The 13,186-nt window shown below is 37.0% G+C and overlaps 3 protein-coding genes and 1 long non-coding RNA gene across 4 annotated transcripts in view; 2 read left to right on the forward strand and 2 right to left on the reverse strand.

Moving 5' to 3' along the window:
- LOC134654661 (zinc finger BED domain-containing protein 4-like) overlaps positions 1-13,186 on the forward strand; it is a 1,082,235-nt gene that overhangs the window by 570,197 nt on the left and 498,852 nt on the right. The gene's annotated exons all lie outside the window — the stretch shown is intronic.
- Positions 1-13,186, forward strand: part of LOC134654688 (uncharacterized) — a 403,600-nt gene that overhangs the window by 124,791 nt on the left and 265,623 nt on the right. The gene's annotated exons all lie outside the window — the stretch shown is intronic.
- LOC134654659 (uncharacterized) overlaps positions 1-13,186 on the reverse strand; it is a 191,823-nt gene that overhangs the window by 6,832 nt on the left and 171,805 nt on the right. The window lies entirely within an intron of this gene.
- On the reverse strand, positions 9,434-10,835 carry LOC134654677 (uncharacterized). Its single transcript, XM_063510156.1, has 4 exons — positions 10,710-10,835; positions 10,127-10,282; positions 9,740-9,901; positions 9,434-9,617 (listed from the first exon to the last, which is right to left on the reverse strand). The coding sequence occupies exons 1-4, from the start codon at positions 10,779-10,781 to the stop codon at positions 9,438-9,440; spliced, it is 570 nt and encodes a 189-aa protein (XP_063366226.1). The 5' UTR covers positions 10,782-10,835; the 3' UTR covers positions 9,434-9,437.

Here is a 13,186-nt window from a genome sequence, read left to right on the forward strand (position 1 = left end):
CACATGTGCGACAACGGCTATTACAAGAGCCCAATTTGTCTTATTCCAGAACACGCGAGCTTGCAAAAGCTGTCATTGCGGCTCAACAAGATTCAGACAGAATAGTACAGGAAAGCACCGGCACACAGAATGTGTTGCAATTGAGGGGCAGAAGCAGTAACCGTGGTAGCAGTCATCACAGATCAAACAGTCAGTCAAGACATTCAACGTCAAGTCAGTCAGCATCAAGAAGTCAGTCAGCATCGAGAAGTCAGTCAGCGTCAAGAAATCAGTCAATGTCAAGGAATCGGTCAAGTCAATCAACGTCGGGATACCAGTCGTCGAGTCAACCACAATATACCCAGTCAGCTTCATCAAGATCGTGGCAGAGAGGTCAACATCAACAGTCTACATGCACGCGCTGTGGGCAGGTCCATCGCTTCAAGTGTCCAGCAGCCAACGTACAATGCAGGTCATGTAACTCTTATGGTCACTATGCTAAATTTTGCTTTAAAAATAAAAATATTAGACAACTTGAAGTAGACGACCTCAATGATGAAAATGCTTATTGCTCTGAGAGGTTATTTGTGGGGCAAGTAAAAAACAAAAATAGAAATAAAAAGTCTTGGTACTTAAAAGTCAATGTCAATGGTAGAGATATTAATTGCCTTTTGGATACAGGAGCAGAATTGGATTTGATGTCATTACACACTTACAAAAGTTTAGGTCTTAACAATCTAGTTGAAACAAGTCTTACAGCTAATGCATATAGAGGTCAACTACCGATTATAGGTGAAACTGAATTGGAATGTCATTTTAATGACCGTGTTGAAAAAATTACCTTTGCGGTCACAACCGTAAATGGTGAAACAATATTAGGCCTAGACACATGTGATCGAATAGGTATAGTCAAACGTGTGTATCACCTAACTGAAGAAGTAATAAAAGAAAGTAATTGTCAAATGCTTACACAATACAATGATGTTTTCCAGGGTCTGGGGTGCCTGCCTCCTGTCTGTCATCTGAAACTGAAGCCAGATGCTGTGCCATGCATTGATCCTCCAAGGAAGGTACCATTTGCGCTACTGAAGGATCTACGTGATGAGCTGGATCGTATGGAGAGCATGAAAGTCATTGAAAAAGTCACCAAACCAACGGCATGGGTCAACTCGGTGGTAGTCACTGTCAAGTCAACAGGTCAGCCTAGAATATGTCTAGATCCTAGAAATTTGAACAAAAATATTATGAGAGAACATTATCCATTAAAAAACATTGATGAGATTAGGTCACAATTGAAAGGTGCTACTTGTTTTTCACACCTTGATGCGTTCTCAGGATTTTGGTCTTTGAAACTTGATGAGGAGAGTTCAGAACTTTGCACATTCCAAACTCCCTTTGGCAGATATAAATATCTTAGATTACCGTTTGGCATAAATGCATCAACAGAGATTTTTTATAGGGTTATTAGTGAACTATTTGGCGACATAGAGGGTGTTCTCATTTTTGTAGATGATTTTTTAGTTTATGGAGAGACACCAGAGATTCATAATCAGAGACTTAAAAAAGTGCTAGATAGGGCTAGACAAGTCAATTTAAAATTAAATAAGTCAAAATGCAAATTCGGAGTGTCGGAAGTAGAATTTTTAGGATATATTTTTAACCGAGACGGTGTCAAAGTCAGTCAGGAAAGAGTCAAAGCGATCAAGGAAATGCCAAGTCCAAGTAATGTTAAAGAATTACAAAGATTTCTCGGGATGGTAAATTTTGTAGGATGTTTCATTGATAATTTGTCGGCAAAGACCACACTCATGAGAACTTTGTTAAAAAAAGACGTTCCCTGGCAGTGGGACAGTAACTATGAAAGAGAGTATTGTGAATTAAAAGAAATAATATGTAATACACCAGTCTTAATACACTATGATGTCAATTTACCTCTGATTTTGTCAGTTGACTCGTCCAAGTCAGCGATAGGTGCTGTAATTATGCAAAATAATAGGCCAATTGCATATAGTTCTAGAACACTAACTAAGTCACAAGAAAATTTTGCACAAATTGAAAAAGAGCTATTTGCAATTCAATTTGGATGTTGTAAATTCAATCAATATGTCTATGGACGTAAAGTCATAGTGCACACGGATCATAAACCGTTAGTTTATCTGTTTAAAAAACCTTTGCATGAGGTACCGGCAAGACTGCAGCGTATGATGTTAACTTTGCAGAAGTATGATTTAGAAGTGATTCACATACCTGGCAAGGAGATGTATATATCTGATACTTTGTCTAGAGCAGCTATGAAAGACCATTTTATTCCAGAAAATGAATCTGATATGTCTTACCATGTCAATTTAGTCGAGTCAAATTTGGCGATCAGTCAAGAGTACAAAAATAAATTGAAACGGGCAACCATTGATGACGAAACTCTTCAACTGTTAAAAAAATATTATTTTGAAGGATGGCCCAGTAGTAAAGATAAAATCAATTCATTAGTCAAACCATATTGGAACATGCAGGGTAAATGCATGCATGCAGGGTATTAATTGTAAATTGCATGAAGGTCATCAAGGGATAAATAAGTGTCTAAGATTAGCTAGAGATTCATTATATTGGTCTAACATGTCTGCTGATATAAAAAATGCAGTGGAGCAATGTGACGTCTGTGCCAAGTTCAAGCCTTGTAATCAAAAAGAACCTTTAAAGAACTATGAAATTAGCAAATATCCTTGGCAAAGAGTCGGCATTGATCTAATGCATTTTGATAACTTAACCTATATTGTAGTAACTGATTATTACTCAAAGTACATAGAGACAGCCTTGTTAAAAAATAATAGTACAGCTCAAAATGTCATAATAAATTTGAAGTCAATATTTGCCAGACATGGGATACCTATGACATTAGTGTCAGATGGTGGTCCTCCCTTTCAGTCATCAGAATTTAAATCATTTTTATATGAATGGGACATAAACCATATAGTGACAGCTCCTTATCATTCTAACTCCAATGGTCAGGCAGAAAGTTCTGTCAAAATCATAAAAAACATATTTAAAAAATGTAAAGAAGATGGATCAGATCCTTACTTAGCTTTATTGCAGTATAGAAATACAGCTAAAAATCATATGTTGTCACCAGCTGAGTTATTAATGTCTAGAAAATTAAGAAGTAAAATACCAGTAAATTTTAACAAACTCAGACCTAAAGTTGTAACATTTAACGAATACAAGCAATCAGCTGTTAAAAATAATGAAGAGATGTCTAGATATTATGATAGGAATGCTAAATCATTGTCCATATTGTATCCAGGTGACCAGGTTTATTATAAGAAAAATCCACACAGTACTTGGGAAAAGGCTGTAATTGTAAAACGGTTAAGTAATAATAGGTCATATGTGATAAAAACTGATAATGATGTAACTTATGTAAGAAATAGGATTCATCTTATTCATAACTATAGTATCTTGAACAGTGACTTGACACAATCGTCTCCCATGCGATCTTGCTCACCACGAGGGGAAAGAAGTATGGAAGTGGCAGAGGCAAGACAGGAGACGGATACTCCAGCATCAGTAATGACTGATCACCGGGTCACTAGATCAGGACGTACTGTTATACCTCCAAAGCGTTATATAACAGAAATTTAAAATATAGTTTAGTCAACTGAATGTAATGTAGTTTTGTAGTTGTAGTTTTGTAAGCTATTTCATAAAAATGTAAACAGTCGTACTTAAACATAAACACATTAAATTTTAGTAATGACTTTAGAGACCAGTTAAAGGGATAGACTGTAATGTTTAGATGTGTAGATCATTTTATTGTTAAAACTTAGCTAACTCAAAGACTAACATAGCATGTTATAAAGATGAGTTAAACAAGAGACTGGTCATTAATGTAATTATGATGTATAACGTAAACTTAAGGAAAGGGATGTTAGGTTGGTATTAACTATTTGTATACTTTGAATGGTGTGTGTTGTCTGTGGCAGCTGACTCTCTCTTGCATTGAAGATGGCGTCGGTAACACTTATTATTGTTAGTGCTCCCACAAATATTAATCTAATAAATATATAAAAAGTCGTCAAGTGTTTCTTTCCACAACAACGTATACGGATACTTTGTACGAGGTCCATTTTTTCTTGGTGAGCTAGGTGGGACTGATATGCTTGGATTGCGTGATTTTTAGGGATTGGTATTCGATAGCCATTTGTGAGGCTAAGTGCGACACATGTTGTTAATTCTGATCTTCTGGTCACTGTTAAGTTTACCTTCTGCAGATGTAGAGCAGACGGCTTGCAGGTTCAGTTCCATGTTTTTGAGCCATGTTTGGATGTCACTTGTGGGAATTACCTTCGGGGGCTCTTCTTCCTATTGCATGTTTGCCGGTGCGGGCCCGGGCGGGCCGGGCTGCGGCGTGGGTGTTGAGGGCGGGCTGCGGCGTGTTAGTCCACTCCGGTTAAATGGACTATTCTCCGACATTTTTCGATTACACTTGTTTACTCCACTTATACATTATATTATATCTGTAGGTCGCGATAGATGACTAATGACCCAGATAATGTACGATTGGAAAGGAAATGCAGACAATCGCGAATTATGCACGCGAATAAATCTGTTATGGTTGAGGTCATACATACCTGGTACTCTTTAAACTTTTAACACGTGATAGCTAAAGGCATTACCGAAGTATTCGTAAATTTGCGTCAAGTCACGGATGTCGTAAACTTTTATCAGAAGGTTCTTAAATAATTTAGCTACGACCTGCAGGCGTTTGTCGGTATCGGTATGTCATGGAGGGGATGGCATCAACAATAGGTGTTCTCGTAGATACTTTTAAAGTCACGTCTTCTTTGTCTTCCCGCTAAAATGTTCTAAAACAATTCCTTGCTGTGATCAGGCAGTAACAATCTGAGCATTTAATTCCTTTTGTTACATCCGGATAAACGACACCACATTGTTGCTTGTTCTGAGTTTCTGGTATATGGATATTGCCGTGGAAACGTCACATTTTGGACGGTACTACGGCACTTTTCCCCGTCTACTGTACCTAGGTGCAGGACGTTATGTCTCACTTCCTATTTCGTTGAGTTCAGCCAGCTAAATTTATTCAATGGCTTTTTCACCGCAATAAATTTTATACTACCTCAACTGCTTTATTTTCTTCAGTGAGACGCCTTTTCTATTTCTAAGCTGTACAAAAGTCATTAATTGAATTAGAAATTGCTATCAAAAGTCAAACATATTATGTGAGATATGAAACGAACTATTCACTTCTTGAGAGCAAACTAAAAATGTAGGTAAAATATGTCAACAGTTACCTTAAAACCAATAAACACGCACACCACTGTTAGATTCTATTAGTATAGCAATACAATCAAGTAGGTATACTTACATACGTGCTTCCATTGCTCGACGGACTTATCAGGGCCGTAGTTTGCTAACATGGCCTTTAGTTGGTCCCACTCGGCTGCCATCTGCTCGTATCCGAGTGGGCCGCGAAATTCCCCAGCAGCAAATAGGTAATTGGTTCGTTGACATATAGTCCACGAGCTTCTCGATTTGCGCCGAGGAATTTCGTAGTCTAGGAAGTGTAGGTAGTAATTTTTCTATGTCTTTCATAAATTGTTTAAGGCAAATATAAAGAATATTTGTTATTTATTTACAAACGATTAATCAATGTGGGCAAAGGCAAAATCAAAGAAGATTATTGAAGCAATATATACTTATACAGGGCCGTCTTTAACTATGCTGGGGCCCCTGGGCACACATAAATTTGGGGCCCCTTTGGAAAGTAAAAAAAACTAATTATATTAACTTTTTTCTACTATGATTTCATATTTATTATTGGTAATCAAATATACAATATAATGTGTCATTAATAATATTAGTAGGCTGCTGCACTATTCTTTTTGATGGTACGCTTGCGATAATGGTGTCCTTCGCGATTTCTGTTGAGCAAAATCTTCTATTATACCCTCAAAGTCCATTTTTTGAAGGATGTCATTTTCTATGCACATAATTGACAAGTTAGTTAGTCGTTCTTGTAACATTGTTGTTCGCAATTCATTTTTTATTCTCTTAAGCCGCGAAAATGACCGCTCTCCACTGCAATTGGTAACCATTAGGCAAAGGAATATTCTTGCAGCAATTTCAACGTTGGGAAAAGTTTCTTCTAATTTTATTTATCTGACTTTATTAGTTTATGTAAGGTAGAGATATTTAAATCCGCTGATTGCATTGCTGTGTTTTTTAAATATTGACTTAAATGAAAACATTCTGTTTTGAACTCATATGCATTAATATCTTCATGATAAAATTCTGCAAATTCTTTGCATTTTTTGGTCAACTCGCCAGATTAGATTTTTGTCAACTGACAAAGAAAACTAAATCGATTACCGATTTCTTGGTATGCTGCCGAACGTATTTTTAAATGTGTTATTAACGTGTCAATAATGGGAATGAAAGTATCTACACGAAACTTTTCCTTGCCTCTCAACTGTGTAGTCTCTGATGATCCTTCAAAAAAAGTGATTCGTGTGCTGCGAATTCTTATTCTTTCAAATTTATCTTTGTAGTCATCGTCAGGGTTTTTTTCTTTAGCAGCCGTTTCATACTGATCAAAATTATTGCGTGCGTCATTGACATAACTGATCAACGATTCGTAAAGTTTTGTTACAACGTCCATGGTTATAGTGCTATTCTGTAAACTTAGACTCGTTTTATTCATAATTCCTAAAAGATCATTCCAAATTTCCGTTAGAAGAAGAATCTCAAATTTATCCATTTTTTTGCTAGGCTTTGGGCTTCGTTTCTCGTGTCTCCTGGTTGATTTCTGTCACTTGCGATTGAGGACAATGCTTCAGAAATATTTAAATAACCATGTTTCAAAGAATTAATGGCATTGGCACGTGCAGACCACCTAGTTTCCGAAAGAGACTGCAGGACTCTATTTGCACCTAAATGCTCTGTCAAAATTTTCCATCGTTTGGTCGAAGCTGAGAAAAAATTGTACAATGTTTGCACAAATTGAAAGAATGCTACTGCTTCAGTAACACACTCAACAGCCTGAACACCCACTAAATTTAGCGAATGTGCCGCACATGGAGCATATATTGCAAATTCGCAAACTTCTCTTATTCTTGACTGTACACCGGAGTATTTTCCAGACATATTTGACGCATTGTCATAGCTCTGCCCGCGACAATCTTTTATAGGAATATCAAGGCTTTCAAAGAAGTTTAAAATAGTATCTGCTATATATTGCCCACTATGTTCATTTATAGGAAAAAATTGCATAAATCTCTCAATAGGCTCTCCGTCTTTTACGTACCTAACGATGAAAGTGAGTTGGTCAACGTGAGACAGATCTGGCGTAGAATCCACGCTAATAGAGTAGTATTTTGCTGATTTAAGTTCTTTTACAATTGTCATTAAAACTCGCTGTCCCATTAAATTAATAAATTCATTACAAATATTTGCAGATAAATATGATTTGCTCCCCTTTCCACGATTTCCGTAGTTTTGTATGTGATCAGCAAGAAATGGGTCAAATTCGCTAATCAATTTTAAGCATCCTAAATAATTGCCATTATTTTGCGATCCCAATATCTCATTATCACCACGAAATGCAAGACCTCTTGAAGCTAAAAATTTCACCACTGCAACAATCCTTCTAAGCACATTCTTCCAATACTTAATTTCTGTATTGTATTGGGATAGCAACTCACTATCAATTCGTCCAGTAGTTTTCACTCTTGCAACATAATTCATCTTAAATTGCCTGTGCTGTAAACTGTTCTCATGCTCCATCAATAAGTTACTTATATGCTTCCAATCTTTATATCCATTTGGAGAACTCAAGTTTTGTCCAGTTCCAGTACCAGCAGTGGTATTAAATAGACGGCAACAAAAACAGTATACAGATTTTTTTGAAGGCGAATAAAGGAGCCATTTTCTTTCTAAAGACTCGCCATTCGTCAATTTACGGGTAAAAATATTTTTAGTCAAGCATCTAGTTTTTGTTTTACCACTTGAATCTGCAAAACTTGCAGAAGTTTCAGAAAAATCACAATTTTTATTTTGGAAAAACTCTGGCCCTTTTCGTATCCAAATATCACGGACTTCTTCCGTTAAAATATCGTCACAGTACGTACCAGGGTCACTAAGGTCAGGAGATACAGGTACATCCTCCATGCTTGCAGTTATTAACACACAGTTGCTTGAAGTCGAGGGTTCAGCATCTGATATTGATATGTGCTTGTCATCTTCGTCACACGTAAGCGTAACCTCTTTTTCCAGTTGATATTCAGGGGTATTTTTATCTTGAGGTGATGAGGATGAAGAGTCTCTCAGCTTACTAACTTCGTCATTGGCTCTAATGCCGTTATATATTTGTCCCCCGTTTTCTGTACGTACTGGGCCCAGTCGCCAATCTCTTTGATGCAGTGGTTTTGAGCCAACGCTCTAACCACTGCACCAATTAAGTTTTTAGCATCCGAGTTCAGATCAAAATATGTGCTGGGGATTTGGGACCGACTATTTCAATTCTGAAATCCCCAGTAATTTTTGGGCATTTATAGATTGGCGCAACTGAACCAGCCATGCTCGCGTACCCAGTTGCGCATTATTTGGGTACTCCCGAGCGAGAATGTAACCGAAAATTGACATTTGGTTTGGTCCACATGGCTTGGCAGCAGGTGGCTCGTTGTCTCTTATGCATATACGAGACACCTGGGAACGCGGCCGGCTTCTTCACGCCGCTGGAAGTGCCGTGCCATAGCCGTGAAGTACTTTTTGTATGCCACCATTCGTCTCGCTCTTACCCAGCAGCTTTTTCAAACTGCCCAACTCGAGCAGGACGGTCGAGTTGGGCAGGGCTGGGTCGATAGTCACTCCCGTGTGCAATTACACGAACTCCAGGCTTTTCGAGGACAGGTTGCAGATGGTCGCTAATCTGTCTAGCACCGTCTGCGGTGGAGCCTCGAGTCCGTGCTCGCACACGTAGAAGTAGGCCGCCTGAATATGTCTGTGACCTCAACATTGCCTCAAAAAAAAAGTGATAAAAAATAAATAAATATAAAATATGAAGAGTGTGCAAAACGGTAAGCTTTGACGAGGGTTTTGGACAATTCTGCGGTAGAAAAATTCATGAAAGTGTTAATAGGTTAGATTTTAAAACACCAATAATTAGGAATTAGAGAATTAATTGGATTTAAGGATTAACACCAAGTTTACTAAGCTCTATAGAAAAATGAAACAGTTTTTTTTATAAAATATAGTTTATTTAGAAAGTACCACAAAATGTCTCGAATATGTATTAAAATTGATCCATGACCTCACATTGAGAAAAATAAAACCAATCGCTTAAATCAAGCGATTAAATTTCGACAAATTGGACATGCGGCGGTTGCATTCTCTGTTCACGCATAGATGTCCGGTGACAGAACGGAGAAGAGAGAATAAGACAGATTTTATGCATAACGTCCCATCGACCCATAGTCGTCTTTCGGTTCATATTTAACGACGATTTTCGCGCAGGTCTGTTCTTTCCCGCCCTTTATTACGAAAGCTTCCACCTCGAACGTGCCGTATACACCTTCCTTCTCCATATCTTCCATGTTAATGACGTAATCTTTTAAATGTAACGAGCCCTGAAAATAAGTAGGTCATGTAATTTCATTCACCTATTAAATTTTTCTCTGATATTGGGGATTTTTTACATCTTGCAAAAAAAAAAAATTTATGGTGAAAAAGAGAAATTATTGTGGCTTACTTTTTGAATAGGAAAATCTGGCGGATCCATCCCGGCGCTTCCGAGGACCAACTTGACATTTTCTTCTGCGTGTTTTTTCACAAAATTGGGCAAGCAATCATCAGCCATGACCATGTAGGGTTTGCATCCTCCGTCCACCACCTTGCAAATATCTAAACGTATCTGGAAAATGAAAAAAAAAATAGCGCTTATGAATAAATATGGGTGTAAGACGGACAGCATCAATAGAAGTATAGTTTACCATTCTGTAAAAGCTTCACATACAGAGTTACGTCTCTATATATGTTACCGTAAAAACCCTTTTCGGTGAACATTCTTTTTCTACCTACTTACTAGGTACTACCTATAGTTCAAATTTTCTAACTAAAGTATAGTTACTATACTAACGGCACAAGAGTTATCAAGGTCGTCCTCCAAATCGAGGTCAACGTCAAACGCGTCGTGCGTGCGATTGAACTTGTGTCGGCGCACACGCAGGGTCCACGGCATCTCTGCATCCTTCAGACACTGCTGCGTGCTCAACACCGTCCACTTGCCTGCGCCCTGTAATGAAATAGTCATTTTGAGACAGAGACCAGAAAATACCTGCTCTAAAACGACGAGTACATGCTCTCTAACTAAATGAAACTTAATAATCATGATGTTCTGTGCTGACCTATTTCATAGTCCAGCCATAGTCTTTATATACCTACTTTAAAATTAAATACATATATTCTTAACAATCTTACTTTGTAGGACCGTGCAATTCCACAATGAAAATTATTGGCCTAAATTCTATTCATGCGGACAGATTTTTGTACTTCCATATTTTAAGTTTTATTTTATTATGAATAAATGCGGACAGATTAAAATTTTATTATGCCGTCAAAATTTATCCAGAGTTCAATACAGATGTGAAGTAACTTACTGTTTTCTTCCTACATAGATCACACAAATATATATTTTGTTTACCTTTATATTTTTGACTTACCAACATTTGCTGCCCTCTTATGCCAATAAGAAGACCACAGGAAATAATTACGTTCACTGTCAAACGTAGCATTTTGCAGGTAAGAATAAATTGCGAAATCTGTCACAGTGTAATATAACGTATATATTGCCTACATGTATCGTGACTGTCTCGTGTTATCTGTACATTCCGCACTTGTAGATCCTATCAATATTATAGGGTTCCATATTAACAAATCACTAGTGACCCGCTAGGCGGGTTCTGTTCGTAGGCGCTTTTAGCTACCAAACGGGAAAAAAAGTGTTATCGGCTACGTTCGTAACGCGTAGCTTGCACTGGCAGTGAACGTAAATAACAAGGAGACTATGAAAAAAAATGTCCATTTCTTAATTCAACGCCAATATTCTTAAAAATAGCAGTCTGTATTTTTTTTTTCGTTTTCTCAGTTAGAGGCGCCTTGTAATTTGTAATTAAGTGGTTGGCTAAAACAATATATTGCCTAAGTTTATACATTTTGTCAAATGTCACATGTCGACGCACTCTACGCTAGCTTTCGAAATAAAATATTTTTTATTTTCTCAAAATGTATAAAAATAAAATTAATTGGCCTTGTCGGGCACACGCGTATTCATTCTCCTGTGCCAGCTTTCTAAGCTGTAATTGGTACGATGTCTTTCTTCTCCACAACATATTAATGAGAATTATTTTCTCCACTGGCGTTCAAAATATCCTATTTTTTTATAGCGTCATCCTTTGGAGCTACTTAGTTCAACTATGTGTGCGCCAACCAAAGAGTATTGTAATATATAGGAGAAAGAGTGGCAACTCTATGGTTCAAGGTGCATGTATGGAAAGTGCTGCCACCTGCAAGCTTGGTTTTCGAACTAAAATTGTATGTGTGCGTGTATCTGTGTACAGGCATGTTTGTGTGCGTATATATTGCTGTAGCGCGGGAATTTATGCCGCGCTAAAGCTGATTTCCTAGGATAGCGGTGCCATATTATAGTAGCCGTCTCCATACAAAATACTACTCCATTCATATATATTTAGCCGTATTATTTTGTATTGAAAAGGCCGCTATATGCCGGAACCGCTATCCTAGGAAAACAGAGTTTTAACACAAGCACCGGTAAAATGCAGCTGCATTTGAACTTCCAATTTTACAAAATTGATCGTGATTTCAAATACATATGTATACGGTAGGTACTTATGCTAAATGCGGCAAATACAAATTCCCATAACTAATTATTACAGATTACTCGGGGAACATGACTGAAAAAGTGTACCTATATGGGAATTCAGCGAAATAAAAGATGTATAAAATTTTAATTTGTTTTAAAAACTTTATTACAATCAAGTTCACCTAATTTAGATTAAGAGGGAGGGGGGGGGGGGATTAATTTCGATTGTACTTATTGTAATATATTTGTGCTGCTTTTTTAACATTATCATCTCCGTCGTAAATAAGCTTCCCTGCTAATATATTATTTACTGTTCTGCACCAACTGTAAATAATTATGTTTATTGTCGTATTTAAAAAACATTCCTTTAAGTAATTTATCTTTATGCGTTTGACAATCCATAAAAGTAAAATCAACAAATAACTCTATAAAAGCGATGATACATTCTTTAATTTTTATTTTATAGCATTCGCTGTTCAGGAAAGCAACTGTTGTGCTTTGTATTTCATGGAAGCAAGCAACTAGGCAATCCGAAGGATAAGATAGCCATGTTTTACCTTTTTCGAATTCTTTGGCATGTAAATATCTATACTTGTCATTCTTTGAATGACCTAGTAGCGCGCTTTTACATTGGTTACATCCTTTAACAACATTTTGCAAGCATTTAGTAAGGGCCCACCCGCAGACATACATCCTTTGATCAGCCCCGGTATCCGTAATTGTATTTTGCATGATATCTAAAGATGTCCTGGGATTGTGAGGGAGCATTGTCATTTTTATCTCTATTATTTATTAAAAAGGAAAGCGATTGTAAACAGTAATTCGAATCATCTTCACAATTAGAATTAATTGAATGGTTACTACTTAAATTATTTAATAGTAGCGTTTTAAATGCACCCTCAAATCCAATGCAGTTGGGTGCAATATTTCGAGCACCCAAACTGCGCACACTGCCAAAAAAGTTTTCGTGTGGGTCCTGGTCTTGAAATTTCTTGTGAACATAGCAATCCCATGTTTGTTCGACAATAATTGCCACAGTGATTTGAAACCTTCTATGGTCTTAATAAAATTATTTACAGTTGGTACAGATATTACAACATTTGGGTCATTTTTTGATATAAATTTAACACTTTTCATTATTTGAAGTCCCTTTAACCAAAGCTCGTGGTGAGGAGATTTTCTTTTTACTGCAGCTCTATATTTCTTGCCGTTAGACATTGAAAAACTAGACGCATTGAGGGAGTCAAATATTTCATCCATTGTGGTTATAAATGGAATAATATCCAAACATTCTTTAGGAACTTCATGCCTAGCCAC

This window comes from Cydia amplana, chromosome 15 (assembly GCF_948474715.1).
Source record: "Cydia amplana chromosome 15, ilCydAmpl1.1, whole genome shotgun sequence".
NCBI classification, from domain to species: Eukaryota; Metazoa; Arthropoda; class Insecta; order Lepidoptera; family Tortricidae; genus Cydia; species Cydia amplana.